Source organism: Perissodus microlepis, chromosome 3 (assembly GCF_051167445.1).
Source record: "Perissodus microlepis isolate ML-2025 ecotype Zambia chromosome 3, ASM5116744v1, whole genome shotgun sequence".
Taxonomy (NCBI): Eukaryota; Metazoa; Chordata; class Actinopteri; order Cichliformes; family Cichlidae; genus Perissodus; species Perissodus microlepis.
Window position 1 is genome coordinate 35,401,156 of NC_140463.1, and position 21,485 is coordinate 35,422,640.

The 21,485-nt window shown below is 44.0% G+C and overlaps 1 protein-coding gene and 1 long non-coding RNA gene across 2 annotated transcripts; both read right to left on the bottom strand.

Annotated features, from left to right (window-relative positions):
* Positions 1-546: 546 nt before the first annotated feature.
* Positions 547-5,996, bottom strand: LOC146391348 (uncharacterized; the record flags this gene model as incomplete). The annotated part of the gene is made up of 8 exons (XM_084922733.1): positions 547-2,210; positions 2,310-2,455; positions 2,536-2,597; positions 3,509-3,726; positions 3,871-4,013; positions 4,119-4,180; positions 4,275-4,984; positions 5,753-5,996. Coding segments are annotated over 8 exons (1,671 nt in total), but the record flags the coding sequence as incomplete, so codon positions are not given.
* A 1,905-nt stretch (positions 5,997-7,901) lies between these two features.
* On the bottom strand, positions 7,902-11,281 carry LOC146391349 (uncharacterized). Its single transcript, XR_014799921.1, has 3 exons — positions 11,200-11,281; positions 10,863-10,922; positions 7,902-8,038 (listed from the first exon to the last, which is right to left on the bottom strand). It is a non-coding gene; the product is annotated as an uncharacterized LOC146391349 (long non-coding RNA).
* Between the last annotated feature and the right edge of the window lie 10,204 nt (positions 11,282-21,485).

The following is a 21,485-nucleotide window of genomic DNA, read 5'->3' on the forward strand; positions in this document are numbered from 1 at the left end:
AACCAAGTATTTGAGTTGATGATTGTAATTTTTATACAATGTTGTAATTTGTGTTTAAAGAATTTTTTGATTAATGTTTTGTTTCCGTTACAATATTATACTTTAATGTATAATATTGTAACGGAAACAAAACAGGAAACAAAACATCAATCAAAAAATTGCTCTCTTTTTTATTCGGGCTACTTAAATTTATTTTGGGCTACCAAAAACTGAAGAGTCCCTGCCCGAAGGGCTACCAGGGATTTTGAAATTTTGCGAGCCCTGGACTGAAACTAGCACCACTGAATGAACAATGGGCTGGGAGGTCAGTTCCTTCATCATTAATATGCAATATTCTTTTTTTTTTTTGTGAAATACATTTTCAAATTGAAGTATTTATCAATGGATTAATAATTCATGTTGAAAAATGTATTTAAAAATAGTGTTTAAATAAAATGACTTAAAAAATTAATTTGAAAATGAATTTATAAATGCAGTCCTCCATAATACCCACCTATTTCTCTCGCGTACACATACACGTATCCAAATACATAGATGTGTGTGCATGATGCATCTATGTGTCTCTGTTGATATGTGTGTATATGTATGTCTGTATATACATGCATTTAGATATTGTTGTAATTATCATTGATATAGGAAATTCATGTGTATGTGTATTTATTCATATGTGTATTTATTCATATGTGTGTATGCAGGCATGTGTAGTTAAAGTAGCATAGGTGTTGAGGGTTTGTACTAATTGTTTCCATTTTTATTTTTTGTGTATTTTTTTCTTTTCCTAATTGTTCTTTTTGTTTATCATCATCATCATCATCATTATCATCATCGTCGTCGTTGTTTATTGTATAATGTGCATGTTTCTGTCCCACAAAGTACATTTGGATACCTCTGTCTGTGCTAACTAGGGTCACTGACTGACTTCTACACACAACACTAATGATATACAATGATTATACAGTTATTACTAATTAATTATTATTTAATTATGTCAATCACATACAACAAATAAACAGGCCCCCTTCCCATCGTCTGAAGGCTGTTTTTCATTATGGTCATACTCTGAGCCGGCTCCCTCAGATAAGTTTTGGGGGTAACTCAGAGCTGGTAAACCACTCACGAAAATAATGATGGGCAATGACATTTTGAAAGTCACCAACTGCTTTGCTTAGACTAACATAACATACACATTTTTGCATATATGTGTGTGTTTCCTGTTTTCCTTCCTTGCTGTATGTCCTTGTCCCATGCTGATGTTGTTTTGTAAAAAATGAAATTTGAGTGTTTAGTGCTAGCTTAGTGTTTGAGCCCTGGAGATATTGTGTGAAAATTCAGATGAAAATTCAGCTGTGTTTGTTGATAATTTGTAATTCGATTCAAACTCAGCCCAAGATCAATGTCTGTTTTGAACTATATATAGGTCTAATACATCTCACTTAGTTACAACCTCACTGAACTCACTGAATATGCCGAAAAGACAGTATGTTGGTTAAAAAAAAACAAAAAAAAAAAACATAAGATATATAGAGGTTGTTTTTTAGACTGAATTCAATCTTATTTCACCATAAACTAACCAGTTCCAGTGTAATGTGTGAACCTAAACCTAGAAGATAATTATTAGAATTAGATTTTCTTTTATGTGGATCCAAAATCTATGAAGGAACCTTAAAAGTGCCATGATAGTATTCCCTAATCCATTTTCCTGAGAATTGCTAATTAGAGTAGCATGTTTAAAAAAAAATAAGAGAATCAGAGTTTGTTTAATAGCTTCGTTTAACAGACTTCAGAACAAAAGATGAGATTATTATTGTTTTGAGATAATAAGAATAGTTCTTTAAATGATTTTAAATGTGTCTATCAGGATCACTTAGACTAATATTTTTTGCCATAATTATACAATACAATACAAACAGAATACATACAATAATAGAATACATGACATAATCGATTAGTGAAATTGATATTTTAAAAACATAAAGGTTCATTCCAGTTTTAGTTCTCAATCACAGTATGATTGCTCTTCATCAGAAGCTCCTCGTGTATTTTCAGTTGGAACAAAGTCCTTTTTCACACCCAGTCACAGGAGACATTTCCTCAAGTTATTTCACAAGAGCATCAGCGCAGATGTTATTGCTGGCCTGACAGGAGCCATGACAGCAGCAACATACAGGATGCAGTGAGGAGACTGATCTTGTGGCTCACTCCATGTGACGCTTTTACAAATGTTAAGAAAAAGAAAAAAGGCATTGCTTTCAGAAACTGTTCTTAATATATATCCTATCTTTGATGTGACTGTATTAAATATATCTTACGTGTGCCGTCCACAAGAATAGAACTGGTTTGAATGTCGAAGGGTGTTATCTTTGCTGCATCGATCAAAACTTGTGCAATCTGATTTGCATTAGGGACCAGTGATAATGCAAATCCAATGTCCATGTCATTGATAATTGAACCATTACTGCAAAAAGAATAACCCAAAACTTAGTTTTGTTTTATATTGTTTAAATATCATGAAATTCTGTACCATAAACAATTTACCTGAATGCAGTCACATTGATGAAGCGGAATGAAGGAAATCTTGCCTGGTAGAAAGGTTCAAGCTGCAGAAACATGAATAAACACACTATAAGTATGTATGCTTTGCTTTTTCCGACTGTGATTCTTTACTTGCATGTCATTTGTGATACGTTATTTGCACTATGTAATATCAAAGTGCAAATAGTTAATAGTAAATATGGGGCCATCGTGGCTCAAGTGTTGGCAGTTCGTCTTGTAATCAGAAGGTTGCTGGTTCGAGCCGCAGCTCCGACAGTCTTGGTCATTGTGTCCTTGGGCAAGACACTTCACCTGTTGCCAACGGGTGGTGGTCAGAGGGCCCGGTGGTGCCAGCGTCCAGCAGCCTCGCCTCTGTCAGTGCGCCCCGGGGCAGCTGTGGCTACAATGTAGCTTGCCATCACCAGTGTGTGAATGGGTGGATGACTGAATGTAGTATAAAGCGCTTTGGGGTCCTTAGGGACCAAGTCAAGCACTATACAAGTATGGACCATTTAATATCCTTTTTCTGTTCATCCAGCTGCCCATTTTTTGAAAATCTAGCACATGATGATTATGTCACAGGTCACCTTTATGGTTTATCTTTTTTTTTTTTTTTTTTTTTTTTTTTAAATAAAACACTTACAAAAGCATGGCATCCAGTTGGAAAAACAGAAACCTCAGGCGTATTTACTGTGGAGTTTTAGTTTAGTTCATGGTGGAAATGTTATTGGCTTATAGTTTACTGCATATAATGTATTTGATTTTTCTCGATCTAAATCTATATAATCTTATAAACAATGGAGAAATTATTAACTTTAGGAGGGGATTCATAAATGTATAGATAGAAAAAGATGGCCATACATTTTTTTAATGGCATACTACCAAAATACTGTTATATGACAATATAAGTATATACTCTGCAATTATTCACAATACATACACTTAAGTATTATTCAACTGCAAGAAGAAAACTTACTGCTGTCTCTATCAGTGAAACTCGTTTTTGAAAAGCTGTGGATGATGAAGTCAGCAACTCCGTTGTAAATATCCCATTAACAGATCTGAATTGCACTGCCTTTTTTTGTACTGGCTCAGCAGTTGTAGTTGTTACAGCTTTAGTGGTTGTAGGAGTCGCTGTAGTTGTAGTTGCTGCAGTTGTAGTGGTTGTAGGAGTCGCTGTAGTTGCGACTGTAACTGTAGTCATCATTTGGTGTTGTAGCGTTCACAGTTGTAGTTGAAGCCACGGTAAATGCCAAAAAAATTACACAAAGTGTTGCTTTAACAAACAGTTCTGAGATAATATGAATTTAAAATGTGATAATATTAAATATTGCTTACCTGGATCACTGACAACAACATTGGTAATGTTGAAGGCTGTTATGTTTGGAGCTGCTTTGATTAAAACATCTGCAATCTCAGTGTTATTAGGGGCTGATGTAGATGCAAACTTAATGTCAATGTCACTGATGATGGATCCATTTCTGCAAAATGGAAAAGATTGTTTTACTTGCATTCAGTTATTGTGAATATTTATAAATGTTATAAAATATTTGTTCAATAGCATTAGTATGTGAAAAATAATTTGCCTGAATCCAGTCACTTCTAATGAGCGGAATGAAGGATATGTTTTATTGTAGATCGGTTCAAGCTGCAGAAACACAAGCAATCAGTGATCTTTGAGTGTGTATGCATAAGTGAGTGCAAACATTTAAATACTGTTTGACTTCAGGAACAAAACTTACAGTTGTCTTTATCGCTTCAGCTCTTTTTGTAAATGCTGGAGATGATGAGTTCTGCAAGTCAACTGTGAATGTCTCTCCAACAGATCTGAACTGCACCTGCTTTGTAATAACTGGCTCAGCAGTTGTGGTTGTTACAGTTGTAATGGTTGCAGTGGCGGCTGTCGGAGGAGGAACTGCGGTGGCGGTGGTCGTCGGGGCAGTGGTGGCGGTGGTCGTCGGGGCAGTGGTGGCGGTGGTCGTGGTCGGCGCCGTGGTTGTCGCGGTCGTCGTCGGAGCCGTGGTGGCGGTGGTGGCGGTGGTCGTCGGGGCAGTGGTGGCGGTTGTCGCGGTCGGCGCCGTGGTTGTCGCGGTCGGCGCCGTGGTTGTCGCGGTCGTCGTCGGGGCAGTGGTGGCGGTGGTCGTCGGGGCAGTGGTGGCGGTGGTCGTCGGCGCCGTGGTTGTCATGGTGGCGGTTGCCGTGGTCGTCGGGGTGGCCGTGGTCGTCGGGGTGGTCGTCGGGATGGTCGTCGGGGTGGCCGTGGTCGTCGGGGTGGCCGTCGGGGTGGCCGTGGTCGTCGGGGTGGTCGTCGGGGTGGCCGTGGTCGTCGGGGTGGTCGTCGGGGTGGTCGTCGGGGTGGCCGTGGTCGTCGGGGTGGTCGTCGGGGTGGCCGTGGTCGTCGGGGTGGTCGTCGGGGTGGCCGTCGGGGTGGCCGTCGGGGTGGCCGTGGTCGTCGGGGTGGTCGTCGGGGTGGCCGTCGGGGTGGTCGTGGGGGTCGTCGGGGTGGTCGTGGGGGTCGTGGTCGTCGGGGTGGTCGTCGGGGTGGCCGTGGTCGTCGGGGTGGTCGTGGTGGTCGTGGTCGTCGGGGTGGTCGTCGGGGTGGTCGTGGGGGTGGTCGGGGTGGCCGTCGGGGTCGTGGTCGTCGGGGTGGTCGTCGGGGTGGCCGTGGTCGTCGGGGTGGTCGTGGTGGTCGTGGTCGTCGGGGTGGTCGTCGGGGTGGTCGTGGGGGTGGTCGGGGTGGCCGTGGTCGTCGGGGTGGCCGTGGTCGTCGGGGTGGTCGTCGGGGTGGTCGTGGTCGTCGTCGGGGTGGTCGTCGGGGTGGTCGTGGGGGTGGTCGGGGTGGTCGTCGGGGTGGTCGTGGGGGTGGTCGTGGGGGTGGTCGTCGGGGTGGTCGTCGGGGTGGTCGTCGGGGTGGTCGTCGGGGTGGTCGTGGGGGGGGTCGTGGTCGTCGTGGTCGTCGGGGTGGTCGTGGTGGTCGTGGTCGTCGGGGTGGCCGTCGGGGTCGTGGTCGTCGGGGTGGTCGTCGGGGTGGCCGTGGTCGTCGGGGTGGTCGTGGTGGTCGTGGTCGTCGGGGTGGTCGTCGGGGTGGTCGTGGGGGTGGTCGGGGTGGCCGTGGTCGTCGTCGGGGTGGTCGTCGGGGTGGTCGTGGGGGTGGTCGTGGGGGTGGTCGTGGGGGTGGTCGTCGGGGTGGTCGTCGGGGTGGTCGTCGGGGTGGTCGTGGGGGGGGTCGTGGTCGTGGTCGTGGGGGTCGTGGTCGTCGGGGTGGTCGTCGGGGTGGCCGTCGGGGTGGCCGTCGGGGTGGTCGTGGGGGTGGTCGTCGGGGTGGTCGTGGGGGTCGTGGTCGTCGTGGTCGTCGGGGTGGTCGTGGTGGTCGTGGTCGTCGGGGTGGCCGTCGGGGTCGTGGTCGTCGGGGTGGTCGTCGGGGTGGCCGTGGTCGTCGGGGTGGTCGTGGTGGTCGTGGTCGTCGGGGTGGTCGTCGGGGTGGTCGTGGGGGTGGTCGGGGTGGCCGTGGTCGTCGTCGGGGTGGTCGTCGGGGTGGTCGTGGGGGTGGTCGTGGGGGTGGTCGTCGGGGTGGTCGTGGTCGTCGGGGTGGTCGTGGGGGTCGTGGTCGTCGGGGTGGTCGTCGGGGTGGTCGTGGGGGTGGTCGTGGGGGTGGTCGTCGGGGTGGTCGTGGTCGTGGGGGTGGTCGTCGGGGTGGTCGTCGGGGGGGTCGTGGGGGTCGTGGTCGTCGGGGTGGTCGTCGTGGGGGTCGTGGTCGTCGGGGTGGTCGTGGGGGTGGTCGTGGGGGTGGTCGGGGTGGTCGTCGGGGTGGTCGTCGGGGGGGTCGTGGGGGTCGTGGTCGTCGGGGTGGTCGTCGTGGGGGTGGTCGTGGGGGTGGTCGGGGTGGTCGTCGGGGTGGTCGTCGGGGTGGTCGTGGGGGTGGTCGTGGGGGTGGTCGTCGGGGTGGTTGTGGGGGTCGTGGTCGTGGGGGTCGTGGTCGTGGTCGGGGTGGCCGTCGGGGTGGTCGTGGGGGTGGTCGTGGGGGTGGTCGTGGGGGTGGTCGTCGTGGTCGTCGTGGGGGTCGTGGTCGTCGGGGGGGTCGTGGTCGTCGGGGTGGTCGTGGGGGTCGTCGGGGTGGTCGTGGGGGTCGTCGGGGTGGCCGTCGGGGTGGCCGTCGGGGTGGTCGTGGGGGTGGTCGTGGGGGTCGTGGGGGTCGTCGGGGTCGTCGGGGTCGTCGTGGGGGTGGTCGTCGTGGGGGTCGTGGTCGTCGGGGTGGTCGTGGGGGTCGTGGTCGTCGTGGGGGTCGTCGGGGTGGTCGTGGGGGTGGTCGGGGTGGTCGTCGGGGTGGTCGTGGGGGTGGTCGGGGTGGTCGTCGGGGTGGTCGTCGGGGTGGTCGTGGGGGTGGTCGTGGGGGTCGTCGGGGTGGTCGTCGGGGTGGTCGTGGGGGTGGTCGTGGGGGTGGTCGTCGGGGGGGTCGTCGGGGTGGTCGTGGGGGTCGTCGGGGGGGTCGTCGGGGTGGTCGTGGGGGTCGTCGGGGTGGTCGTGGGGGTGGTCGTGGGGGTGGTCGTGGGGGTCGTCGTGGGGGTGGTCGTCGGGGTGGTCGGGGGGGTCGTGGTCGTCGGGGGGGTCGTGGGGGTCGTCGGGGTGGTCGTGGGGGTCGTCGGGGTGGTCGTGGGGGTCGTCGGGGTGGTCGTGGGGGTCGTCGGGGTGGTCGTGGGGGTCGTCGGGGTGGTCGTCGGGGTGGTCGTGGGGGTCGTCGGGGTGGTCGTGGTCGTCGGGGTGGTCGTCGGGGTGGTCGTCGGGGTCGTCGGGGTGGTCGTGGGGGTGGTCGTCGGGGTGGTCGTGGTCGTCGGGGTGGTCGTCGGGGTGGTCGTCGGGGTCGTCGGGGTGGTCGTGGGGGTGGTCGTCGGGGTGGTCGTGGGGGTGGTCGTCGGGGTAGTCGTGGGGGTGGTCGTCGGGGTCGTGGTCGTCGGGGTGGTCGTCGGGGTCGTGGTCGTCGGGGTGGTCGTCGGGGTCGTCGTCGGGGTGGTCGTCGGGGTCGTGGTCGTCGGGGTGGTCGTCGGGGTCGTGGTCGTCGTGGGGGTCGTCGGGGTGGTCGTCGGGGTCGTCGGGGTGGTCGGGGTGGTCGTCGGGGTGGTCGTGGGGGTGGTCGTGGGGGTGGTCGTCGGGGTGGTCGTCGGGGTGGCCGTGGGGGTGGTCGTGGGGGTGGTCGTCGGGGGGGTCGTCGTGGGGGTCGTCGGGGTGGTCGTCGGGGTGGTCGTCGGGGTGGTCGTGGTCGTCGGCGCCGTGGTTGTCGGCGCCGTGGTTGTCGTGGTCGGTGGGACAGTGGTGGTTGTTGTGGGAGGAGCCGTGGTGGTGGTCGGTGGGGCAGTGGTGGTTGTTGTCGGAGGAGCCGTGGTGGCTGTTGTCGGAGGAGCCGTGGTGGCTGTTGTCGGAGGAGCCGTGGTGGCTGTTGTCGGAGGAGCCGTGGTGGCTGTTGTCGGAGGAGCCGTGGTGGCTGTTGTTTCTGTTGCTTTCATTTGTGCCGCTGTAAGCGTAGGAGTTAAGTTCTCATACTCTTCCATATGAATTTATTATTATTAAGCATAATTTTTAATTTCACGAAACTTTTTATTAAATAATTCTGAGTCACCATTCCCAAACAAATCTTTCATGTACTATATCTTCCTAATGCAAATATGCCATGAATTCATTCCAACAATAGTTTTCACAACAATTTTCACCCTGACTTGAGTATGAAACTCATACAGTAGAACTTAGACTGCTGTAAAGAGTAATGAATGCTGACCCAAAATTGACAGCTAGACCCTGAACTTCTACACGTAATTCACTAGCTGGGCCCATGTCCTCATTTTTGGTTTGACAGTGTTTTTAGTAGAGATGGACCGATCCGATATTACGTATCGGTCCGATACTGACGTAAATTACTGGATCGGATATCGGAGAGAAATAAAAAATGTAATCCGATCCATTAAATATCAAAAAAGCACCTCACAAAACTTGCGACATGGCGTAACTCGGCTCATAACCGTAGCATGTGGGAGCAGTGTGCTCACGTGATAGAGCGGCTGTGTGTATTTGTAGCCTCAGTACCAAACCAGCATTTCATCTCCGATGAAGTTACCCCAGAGAGAAGTAAAGCAAGTGTGTAAGTTCATCTCTGAATGTTTGTAAAGCACTCCCACGTTAAGCCTAACAACCGATATATGGAGCGACTGCCTCTTCTCTCTCTCCCTCTCCGGCTGCTAATTCAATGTGAAACTGATTAAAGATCAGCTGATCGGCTTTTCTGTTGCGAGTCTGTCTCTCTTCTTTGTTTTTGCCCCACTTCGCCCCAGAAAGAGGAAACCAGCGGCTGAACAACAGCAGCACGTTTAACCTTGATAAGCTGTTGTTAGAATTTATTTAATATTACTTTCTACACCAGGATCATTTTCTACGCAGCTGACGGCTGGTAACTGTGCAGGGGCGGATCTAGCAAAGTTTAGCCAGGGGGGCCGATAGGGCATTAACAGGGAAAAGGGGGCACAAAGACATACTTTTCTTTCTTATTCTCATTTAAAATATCTAGCTTTTAATAAATAATTATCTGAATCTTACACCCAAAGTTTTAATCTGATGTAAAATATATAGAAGTCAATTACTGTATATAGTAACTATTAAGTCTAATATACCCTAGTAAGCTATACTACTTTTTCCTTTGGGAAGATACCATCTGTGCAGTCTGCAATACTGTAGAAGAAAGATTTTGAATCTATTTAATTATTCTTGAAAAATTATTTCTGTGCAATTTTTTCCACACTGCATCAAATTAAAGTTGATTACGTTGATTAAGCATCGTGAGGTGGAGGGTGGGGGGTGGCTCCCTGTTTTTTTTTTTTTGCTGGGAGTTTGCAACCCTATTAGTTAGGTTGCTTAATATTTCTGCTAAGTACTCTTTAAAATACCAGAATAGGAAGGATGGAGTAGGTTTAAGTTTATTAGATTGATCAGTATTGCTGAACTATGAAATATTTTGGGTGCAGTGTATTTTTTTTTTTTTTTTTTTTTTTTTTTTTTTTTTTTTTTTTTACATACAGGTATAACAAAATAGCTTTAGTGTTTGTTTGTTTTTTACTTGAGTATGAACTTATACAAAATGCAGCAAGATATTTAAAAAAAACAGTTTTATTGATTAAAAAACACACTATATCGGATTCATATCGGTATCGGCAGATATCCAAATTTATGATATCGGTATCGGACATAAAAAAGTGGTATCGTGCCATCTCTAGTTTTCAGTAGACAAAGGTGAATGGCTTAGACATAAATTGAGCTGCAGTTTGGGGAAAGCCTAGGAAGGGATTGATCCCCATATATTATTGAGAAATGAAGAAGTGAAAGAATTACAAAAGGGGACGGAGGGTGGGGCAGTAAAAGAAGAACAAACTGCTTGTATAACTGGGGGATCATATATAGATAAAAAACTGGAAAGAGCGTGTTTGGAGGCATGGGCCCACTCCTGAAATTCAGAGACTTTATCCCCAACAAAAGCATCCATGAGCAGTCAGGCTGGATCCTTCATCTCTACCTGTTCATTTTTTTTTTTTTTTTTTTTTTTTTTACACAGACAATAATATTGTTTCTTAAACTTGCCAAAAAATTAAAATAATGAAAAAAATAAAATAAAATAAATTGATTTCAGTAATTAACAGACCCCAAATGGATTTTCTCAGCCTTGAAAATGTCACAAGACTATCCTATATTGTAATGTTATGAGGGGTGAAAAACATTGGACAAAAATAAGATTTATTGAAATGCACAATATCAGCCTTGTCCTTGCATTTTAAGTTCCAGATAGTTTTAAAGTATGAACGTAATATTTTGCATGGCTTCGTTTAATAAGTTGTATAAAAGCTGATTATGAGGGGGTTTAGTGGGAGCCTTTCAACCTTTTTCAGAAATGAGTGATTTTAAATGGATCAATGTGTGCTGTGACAGTGAGTATGAGGAAAAACAAATGCTTCAGACTCAAGAAGGAAAGAGACAGTTTTTCAAAGCAAAACTGTCACAATGTATGCAAAATTTCCTCATCTCAGCTACACCAAACTCAAAGTTGCAACTAAACCCACTTTTTGTAGAAATTTAAAAAATGTAGAAATTTGGCTTCATCTTGCATCACTAGGTACAACTCACCTAGATTTACTTCACTCAAGTGACTAAGTGCCTAACCATTGAAGTATTATAGCATTCATCGTTAATACAGTCTACATATTTTCTGTAGCTGCAGTTATTCGTGACATTATATATAGCTATGCTAAAGCAGTTCATTTATTTTATATCAATAGTAAGATTAGCATCACTTAGCTTACCTGTTAGAAGCAAGGAAACTGATATCATCAGTCCAACCCCCATTGTTTAATCAGTTAAATCTGTAAAAGAAACATATCTCAAAGCTATACATAACAATTAAAAAACAAATTTAAAAAATGAGTTAAAAACCCAGTAAAATAAAATGTGACAAAAATGCAAAATAATAATTATTACCTGTACTCATCATCATACTTTTAAATAAAAAAAACAAACAACTATACATGAACATTTTGAAATATGGGTAAAATACTTTTTAGCATTCGTTTAATAAGTAAGTGAAAGAAACAAAAAGTCATATTCACAGTACATAAAATCTGTTTTGTACATTGTACTTACAAAAACTGAGATCAGATGAAAATGTATTAATTCTCCCCCTTTTTAAGATATTTTTAAATGACTATGTTTTAAACAGCGCAGTTCACCTCTTCGCTCTGTTAAATCTTATGTTCACACCTGCTGTGGCTTTATATATTTCAGAAGAGTGAGGGCTGATGACACGTGAGAGAAGATAGAAGAGACTGTGACACGTTGAGGAACAATGTCGGATCACAGGATTCACAAGTTTGTCAGGCAATCAACCTGAAAGTTTCTTGGCTCAGGATAACAGCCTCTCCCTTCTTTTTGCTTGTGACCTGAGTTATTTGTAGACGTCAAGGCAGGCAAACAAATAATGAATTCCAGTAGAGTGAAAAACAGTTGGAAGATATGTAACATGATCAAAGTAAGCAGACATCTTTGTTTATTATACAGTATGAGTTTTCAAAGATTTTTCTCTGTACCATCTAATACAGAACTTTTAAACAACGTGATATATTCTAATAATAATAATAATAATATGTTGTGAACTCACAGCATCGCAGTTAAATTTCCTCCTGTTTTTCCAAGTAACTGAAAGCTTATGAAGTCAATATTATCTAGTGCAAAATTATGATAATGAAGAAATGGGACATCTCTGCACTTTGCTTTTAGTCAGAGGCAAAAATACATTAAATACCACACTGCTTTCATTCACTTCATTTACTATCTTGTCTCCATTTACTGCATTGAGATGATTAAAGCTGAACATGGATGTGCAGTATTATTATTTTTTTAATACTGGTTCAATTCTCTTCACTTTTTCCCTCAAGCCAAGACAAGGAAGCTTTGTAAATCTGGCATCGAGGAGCCATGGACTAGAAATTAATCTAGCTGTGTATGTGTCTTACATCAAGACCTTAGTTGGATCATTTTGAGAATATTTTTCCTGTTGTTTTTTTACTATGCATTTTCTGCAGTTTATCTGCCCAACAATGGAGAATGATGTAACTGCTTTCTCATATTTTCAAATTACAGTTCTGCTGAAGAGTTTAAAAAAAAAAAAAAAAAAGGATAAACAAACAAAGAAACACAAACAAGATTTAAAGAATATTGTCCCAGCTTAACATTTTGTGTCTTTTAAATGTATTTTCTCCACTGCTACAGAAACTCAATAAACAGCCTACTTACTTAATCACTAAGTAGTAAGTTTGCTAAGTCTATTTTGACTGAAGAAATGTACTGCAATCTTGTACTATGGCATGTTAAAAACATTTTTCTGTGTATTGATTTGTATTTTTTATGTAGTCTTCACATAGACACAATGTATACCTTGCATACCCTGGTGCTTTCCAGACTCAGGGAAACAAAAAAGTAGTATTTTGTACACTAAAACAAGTGCCAAAATATTAGGTCTACCTTGTACCTACCTGGAAGTGAAACAGTTTCTTACATACTCCTATAAAACCTACATGAGCCTACAGGAACAGTTTGGTCATGGAAACCTTTGCCATGCAGCTCCTGGTGCATTTTTTTGTGTTAATGTTTATGCAAAAAGAGGTTTGGAAATGTGGTTATTGAGTTAACAGAGCATTTGGGACCTTCGTGCACCATGTCTCAACATTAGACAACTGCACTCTGTAACTTTACATGATCTATCACTTTGTAGCTGAATTCCTGTGATTCCTAAACACTTCCACTTTGCCATAATACTACTTACAGTTGATAGTGTAAAGTCTAGGAAGGAAGACATTTCACAAACTGGCTTGTTGCAAAGGTGGCATTGTACATTTGAACTAATGTTGGCCAACAGCGAGATCAGTTGATCTGCAAAGATTGCAGCTGAATCTGTCTGCCAGACTTGCTGGAAACAACTGTTCTTGATTGGTGGCTTCAGTATTTAATGGAATCTGTTCCACTTTTGCAGACTGAGTTACTGAACCTCATTATATGGGTTTGAATCAGCCAAGAAATGGACAAATTATGGTATCGCCAAACAAAGCTTGCATAAAGTGCCTAACAATAAGGTTCAGGGCTGATTTAATACCGTAAACACTTGAACAAACATAAAGAAAAGCCTTTTGTGTGGATAAAAGTAATTATCCTTTCTTAACAAGCATTATTTATCCGTGAATGATGTTTGAGATCTAGTATGTTATCTAAACAGATCTTTTCACATTTATTTTTAGAATCGAGCAGGTACATGTGCGTCACTTTCAATATTGTTTAAACAAGGTGGGGTTCTTTCTTGTGAAACAGCTTCATGCCAGTGAACAATTATGTAGACAAATGGCATCTACCACTTTGTTTTCACATTTCTAATCCACTCAGGTAAATTCTGACGTGTTAGTTTGTGATTTAAGTACATCTAACTTACACTGGTAGATGTGATGACATTTTCTACAAAGAAAAATGCAACTTAATTAGAAATATAGATACCTGTAATATAGCTACATGTAGCACTTGGTACACTTTAATTAAATCCTCTCAAGTGCTGGAATGGAGAATATTTTAAGTCAAAGTGCAGAAAATCACAGAATATGAAACAAAAAGAAATTTGCAGACAAGCATCTTTTTGTAGCCTAAGCCTGCTTTAAATTTCTCAATAACTTTATCCCTGACCTGTCTGGTGTGTTCTTTGGACTTCATGGTGTTGTTGCTCCCAATATTCTCTTAGACAACCTCTGAGGCCATCACAGAGCAGCTATATTTGTACTGACATTAGATTACACACAGGTGCACTCTATTTAGTCATTAGCACTAATCAGGCAATGTCTATGGGCAACTGACTGCACTCAGACCAAAAGGGGCTGAATAATTACGCACACCCCACTTTGCAGTTATTTATTTGTAAAAAAAAATGTTTGGAATAATGTATGATTTTCGTTCCACTTCTCAAGTGTACACCACTTTGTATTGGTCTTTCACGTGGAATTCCAATAAAATTGATTCATGTTTGTGGCTGTAATGTGACAAAATGTGGGAAAGTTCAATTGGGCCGAATATTTTTGCAAGACACTGTAAATGCTATAAACTTCATTGTCTTTGTCACTGCACATTTGATTGATGTCTCTCACAGTCTGATTGATGTCAGACTGTGTTCCAACTCTACAGATTATACAATCGGTTCATTAATCTGAGCTGTTTTATGTTGATGGACATCAATTAGCATATGACTTTTAACTTGTGACTATTGTTTTTTCTACAGATTGTATGATAAAAAGGATAAAGATAAATTACATTTTTGCTGCACACTTTTCAGAATCAAACAGGTATAGGTATATAGCACCTTGTTGCTTTGTCATCTTGATGTGGTCATGTTTACCACAGCTACTTTTGAGGCTCAAAATCTGGTTTTAATGTCAGGGTTACAATTAGGTTATGGTTAGATATAGGATAAGGGTTAGGGCAGGGGTGTCCAAACTCCAGCCCGTGGGCCAACTACGGCCCGCGGTCGATTTTTAATTGGCCCGCAAGTAATTTTATAAATAGAATAGAATATGGCCCGCACTTCAACTTTTGCTTGAGTGTATTGCACTTCTTAGTTTTAACACCAGGGGGAGCTTCTGTTGATCAAGTCAGTTGCGCCACCAAAAAGGACAATCACAGAAGAAATTTACCCCCAAGTTACTAAACATGGCAGAACCAAAGAAGCGAAGGGAGAAAGTGAGTGCAGAAAATTTCAGACACGGTGGGAGAGTGAATATTTATTCAAGGAATTCAAAGGGAAATGTATCTGTTTGATCTGCACTGAAACTGTGGCAGTTATGAAAGAGTATAATGTACGATGTCATTATGAAACCAAACATCAGGCTTATGCATCCTACACTGGTGCTGAGCGAGAGCAGAAATTAAAGCAAATGGTAGCTATCCTGCAGGGTCAGCAACAGTATTTTTTTCGTGCTCAAATTGTCCAGGAAAAGGCTACAATAGCCAGCTATGAGGTCGCCCAACTCATCGCAAGACATGGCAAGCCTTTTTCAGATGGAGACCTCATAAAACACGGCCTCGTCAAAGTCACCGAAATAATGTGCCCAGAAAAAGTGCAGGACTTCAACAACGTCAGCATGTCAAGAAATACAGTTGTGCAACGCACTGAATACTCGTCAGCCAACATTAAACTGCAACTGTCTGATAAAGCTTGTGCTTTTGATTTTTACTCCATTGCATGCGATGAGAGCACCGATGCCACAGACACCGCACAGCTGCAAATTTTTTTGCGGGGAGTGGACGAGAGCACGAGCGCTTTAGGTGAGTAAAAAATATACTCAACAGTACCCGTGTGTTAATAAGCATGCATGTGCAGGTACACATGCTTCAAATATCAATAATGCGCATCAATTCTGTCACTACCCTGCTTTTGCGCACCACTTTCTTATATGCGTTTTTCTTGTTAACACACAGAGTACACACTGCTGTGCACAGCGCACGCACACGCAGTCAGCTGATCTCATCTGATGCAGATCTGCTCCTTGATCAAGTGACGTTTGTCTGGATTTTTGCCACGAGTGGCGATCAGCACCGCAGCTGGATGGCCCGATTTACATACCCAGCGCAGCTGATACTCACCAGAATAGTTTACTAAAATTATATGGACTCCTGTTATTAAGTCCAGTTCAGTCTGTTAATGTTGATAATCGTTTCAAAACGGATGTGAATAGATGCTTTGCTAAGCCTAATAACTTAAATAACAAGCTTGAAATGTACCTGTCCCATTTTCCCCTTTATTGTTTTTTCTCTGTACTGTAAATCTTCTGTCTAAGAAGAAATCTGAGGCTGCTGTTCTGAGAATGAGCTACCAAAGCTTTTTCTGAATAAATCAATAAAGATCCTTTTATGGAAAGCTGTGATGAAGGCAGTTTTGTCTTTAATTATATTCAACAATATAACACATTTGACCACTTTTAAGTGACTTTTCTAACTTTAATACAGTAAAGTTAAAGTTATATACCTAATTTCTAGCAAGTGGCCCACCCCCTCCTATATTTTTATGTATGTGGCCCTCAGCGAAAAAAGTTTGGACACCCCTGAATATTGCAATGCAAGAATGTTAGCAGAAAGAAAAGCCAGAGAAGAGTGTGAGAGACCAGAGGCAGAAGAGGAAGAGAGACTAAAGGCTGAGTATGGAGAGGCATTAGGAACAGCATTGAGTCCAAGACAGACTAGGCCGCACTATTCATGTTTACCGGCCATGGACCGGTGCTGAAGCTTGTAAAAGTCTTCGAGACCCATTGACTAATGTTGATGAGTTTATAGCTCGACACAGACAGCTTTGTTCCTCGTACCATTTAAATGGACAGGAAACTGAGATTACTTTTAGGAGATGCCTCACTTATAATTGGACCCATGTCAGAGGAAGGTACACAGGTAAAGGGCCAGGTGATAACACCCTGCCCTATGGAGATGCAGATCTCATTGTCCAAATTAATGGAGTGTATGATCGACTCAGAGATACTTTTAGAACAACTGCAGACTACACCAAAATTTCACAATGCACACAGAAGGAAGGAGAAGATGTTCATGAGTATCGAGGTAGATTGGAGGAAGTGTTTAAGAGGCATAGTGGACTTGAAGAGAATGCAGACCCAGCAGGCCCCTATCAACAGCAGCTGAAACATGCCTTAATGAGTGGGTTCCATCCATCCATTGCAGATTTTATCAGAAAGCAAAATGTAAATCACACCACAGATGGAGTGACTCAATGTATGAACTGGGCAAGGCATGCACAGGATGTGATTAAGAGTAAAAAGAAAAAATTGCAGAATACATTAAATGCTGCCACATTTTATGTTGATGAAGATTCTCAGGTATGTTTTCAGGGGCAGACTAGACGAAGTAGAGGTAGAGGAGATAGAGGTAATTGGAGGGCCAGAGGAGAACGAAAGAGAAGGGATGGAAGGTGTTACAACTGTGGGAAAATAGGTCACTTCATTAGAGACTGCCTTGAGGACCTACGTGAAGAGTATAGACGACCAGGTCCACATAACCCCTCATATAATAAATGACTAGCATCTGCTGACACTGCCAATACACATGCATGTTTAAACACCCCATCAGACTGCCACAAACATCAATCAGTGCCCCAAACCATAGATTTGATTGAGGTTTTGTTGAATTTATCAGGGAAAGCAGTAAAACCCTTTCGCACATTAACAGTGCAGGGGAAAACTATACAGTTTTTATGTGACTCAGGAGCAGATAAAACCGTCCTGAAGGACCATGTGTCAGGAATAGACCCCTCGAACGGCGTCATTTATGTAAAATCTGCAAACGGACAGTTAAATCAACACAGAATCTCTAAGCCAGTATGGATCAGAGATCCATCCACTGGAGAGGCAGCTCAGGGTTCAGTAGTATTGTGTCCGACATGTCCTGTGAACCTTTTGGGTAGAGATATGATGGTAAAACTTGGAATCTCAATCATTCCAACGGCTGTTGGAATGATAACTGCAGGAAAAGGAGAAACTGCAGAAACAATGGTTCACCAGGGCAGTGGCGATGTACATTACTACTGGACGCTTGACCTGTCAACCTCTAGGTCAGATCAGATAAACTGTAAAATGTTGACCACAGCTGAGGAGAGATTAGCTGAGGGCTATGATAGACAGGAGCCAGATGAGATGCACATCACACTTAGGTTTAAAACGACACCAGGACCTGATGATGCCTACACTGACAAAGTAATGAAACTGGGTCCTCAAAGAATTACTGTGAAGGCTGTATATACTGATGGAAAACAAATGGCAGGATGCAGTGTGATAATTTCTGAGGCAGCTCAACAACTTTTCAAGGGAAAGGTGCCACATGTTTCACTAACTAAGTGTAGCACAGCTGAGTGGGAAGATTTAGCATTTTTAGTGGAGCAGGGAGAGCACACAAATGAATGGCAGCAATGTGGAGGGGGATGGGAGACAAACATGCATAGCAGTATCTTCCGTAAGAAGCTGGGGTGGGTGACACATGCGACACCTCAGATACACTTAAAGGGAAGTGAGAATGAAACAGCAGAATGACATATGGTAGATCTAAATGATCACCCTGAGCTTAAACAGATTCCAGATATCTTGTGGTCAAAAGGAAAGACTGATGTAGGGTTAATGATAACAGCAAACCCAGTAGTGATAAAGCCTAAAACCTCATATAGACCCAGAGTGAAACAGTATCCCCTCAAACCAGATGCAGAAGTAGGGATTAAGCCTGTAATAGAAGACATGATTGAAGCAGGAATACTGGTAGAAGCTCCAAATGCAGCATGTAACACGCCCATTTTTCCAGTGAAAAAAGCAGATTCTCAATCGTGGCGCATGGTTCAAGACTTGAGCGCTGTAAATCAAGCTGTAGAAAGTATTGCACCATGTGTCCCAGACCCCCATACCTTGTTAAATCAGATAAGACCAGGTATGACATATTTCACAGTGGTAGATCTGAGTAATGCTTTCTTTTCCATACCAGTGCATGAGAATTCACAAGGTTGGTTTGGATTTACATACCAAGGTAAAAAATATACCTACACTAGATTACCACAAGGTTTTTGTGACAGTCCGACCCTTTTTATGCAGGCAATAACTAACTGTCTGTCTGATTTCATAATACCATCCCATTCACAGATCCTAGTTTATGTGGATGATATTTTAATAGCGTCCGACTCAGAACAAAATTGTAAAACTACGTCTATAGCACTGTTGACACATTTAGCAAAAACAGGGAATAAAGCGTCACTTTCAAAGTTACAGTGGGTACAGAAGGAGGTGAAATTCTTAGGTCATCAGCTCAGTTCAGCGGGAAAAAGCATACACACAGAAAGGAAAGCAGCTATTTTAGCAGCTCCTAGGCCAGTGACAAAGAAACATATGATGCAATTTCTAGGACTGACCAATTATTGTCGTTCATGGGTACCAAATTTTGCTGAAGTAAGTCAACCGCTGTTAGACATGATGTACAGTGAGTCTTTAGCTATGTCAGACAGTCTAAGCTGGACTCCAGAGGGAGAACAGGCATTCTGCATGTTGAAACAACTGTTGACAAGCGCGACTGTGTTAGGATTGCCTGATTATAATAAGCCATTTGTCCAAACAGTTGACTGCAGAGGACATTTCATGACTTCAATGTTAGCACAAGACAGCGGGGGAAGAATGAAGCCAGTAGCTTATTATTCTAAAAGATTAGATCCAGTTGCTTGTGCTTTGCCTCCGTGTGTGAGATCAGTGTGTGCAACGGCTCAAGCCGTTCAATGTTCTGGGGAAATAGTTCTATTTCACCCTTTGACACTGTTAGTTCCACATGAGGTGGATGTTTTACTACTGCAGACTAAAATGACATTTCTGTCACCTGCAAGACATTTATCTTTAATGTCACTCTTACTATCACAACCACACATTACCATAAAGTGGTGCACAATTCTGAATCCGTCAACCCTTTTGCCAATGGAGGAAGAGGGCACTCCTCATGAGTGTAGAGAGCACGTGGAGAAGGAGTGTAAGCCAAGGGATGACTTAACAGATGTGCCACTTGGTGAGGGAAAGGTTTGGTTTGTTGATGGTTCGAGTTTTAAAACAGCAGAGGGACAGGCTAAAACAGGTTTTGCTGTAGTAGATAGTGAGAAAATTATCTGTGCAGGACAACTAGCATGTTCCATGTCTGCTCAAGCAGCAGAGATAGTAGCTTTAACGGAAGCGTGTAAAGCTGCAGAGAACCAAGATGTGACAATATACACTGATAGCCAGTATGCATTTGCTACATTACATTTCTTTGCAGCACAGTGGGCAAGACGAGGTATGACAACCTCGACAGGGAAACCTGTAGAACAAGCCAAACTCTTGCAAAATCTGCTGGGGCCAGTAGAATTGCCGTTTGTAAATGTGCAGCACATACCCGAGGGAAAGATCCAGTTGCATTAGGGAATGCTTTTGCAGATAAGATCGCAAAAGAGGCAGCTTTAGGAGAACATGGTGTTCATATTCTAGCAGTGCAACACCAGCAGACGTTGCCTATAACACGAGATGTATTAGCAGACATGCAGGCACATTCACCTACTGCAGAAAAACAGTTGTGGCTCACCAAAGGAGCGAGCTTGCAGGATGGTGTTTATTATCTGTGTGATAAACCAATACTGCCTAAGAATTTGTATAAGACTGCTGCTGTTTTGAGCCATGGGCTATGCCATGTCTCCACAGGAGGGATGATGGCAGCAGTGGAACAACATTTTTATACTCTAGGATTTAATACCTTTTCAAAAAAATTTTGCAGGTCATGTATGATATGTTGCAAGCACAATTCTCGGGGTAATTTGAGACCTAAGAGAGGGAAATTCCCTAGACCCAGTCACCCATTTCAAGTTACTCACATGGACTTTATAGAGCTGTCCAACTGTAATAACTATAAGTATTGTTTAGTGATAGTGTGCCCTTTTTCAAAGTGGGTAGAAATCGTCCCAACTAGGAAAGCAGATGCCATTTCAGTTGCCAAAGCAATATGTAAGAATATCATCCCGGAACACGGGATTCCAGAGACCATTTATAGTGATAATGGTCCACACTTTGTAAATGAAGTGATTGGACTAATGGCACAGCATCTAGGGATAACACTAAAACATCATTGTTCATATCACCCACAAAGTGCAGGGTTGGTAGAGAGAACTAATGGAACAGTAAAGCTAAGACTTAGGAAGTCAATGGAAGAGACAGGCAGGACATGGTTAGACTGTATAGAATTAGTTAAGATGTACATGAGGATTACTCCAACAGAGAATGGTCTGACACCCTTTGAGATTATATATGGCAGACCATTTAGAGTTCCAGTTTTCTGTAGTGATGACAGAAAAGCAGAAGAGGAGAACACATTAGCAGATTGGATGCTTAAAATGTTTAAAAGTAAAGAAGTCATGAGAACAAATGATCTGCCAGATGATTCTGTTTCTCCACAGGAACAGAGCCTGAAGCCTGGAGATTGGGTGCTGATAAAGGCCATAAAGAGGAAGTGCTGGTCCAGCCCACGCTGGGAAGGTCCCTATCAGGTGCTGCTGACGACGCAAACAGCAGTGAAGATTGCTGAAAGAAATACTTGGATACATCAAGCGCACTGCAAGAAGGTAACACACCTCCTGGCCGACTCCGGGTAATGGTGAAAAGGCCAGGGTACAAAGGGGGGAGTATATCTCTAGGACCTCTCGTCTCAATCCTGGTGAAGAAACCAACGGATCCTGAACCCAACTTAGAATGGCTGGGACTGTGCTGTTCGCCTTTTTGAGCCTGTGGACCCTGAGTGGGATGACAGGAGCACACTGGGACAGAGCAAACCACACCCAGTACCCGCATGGGTTTTCAACCAAC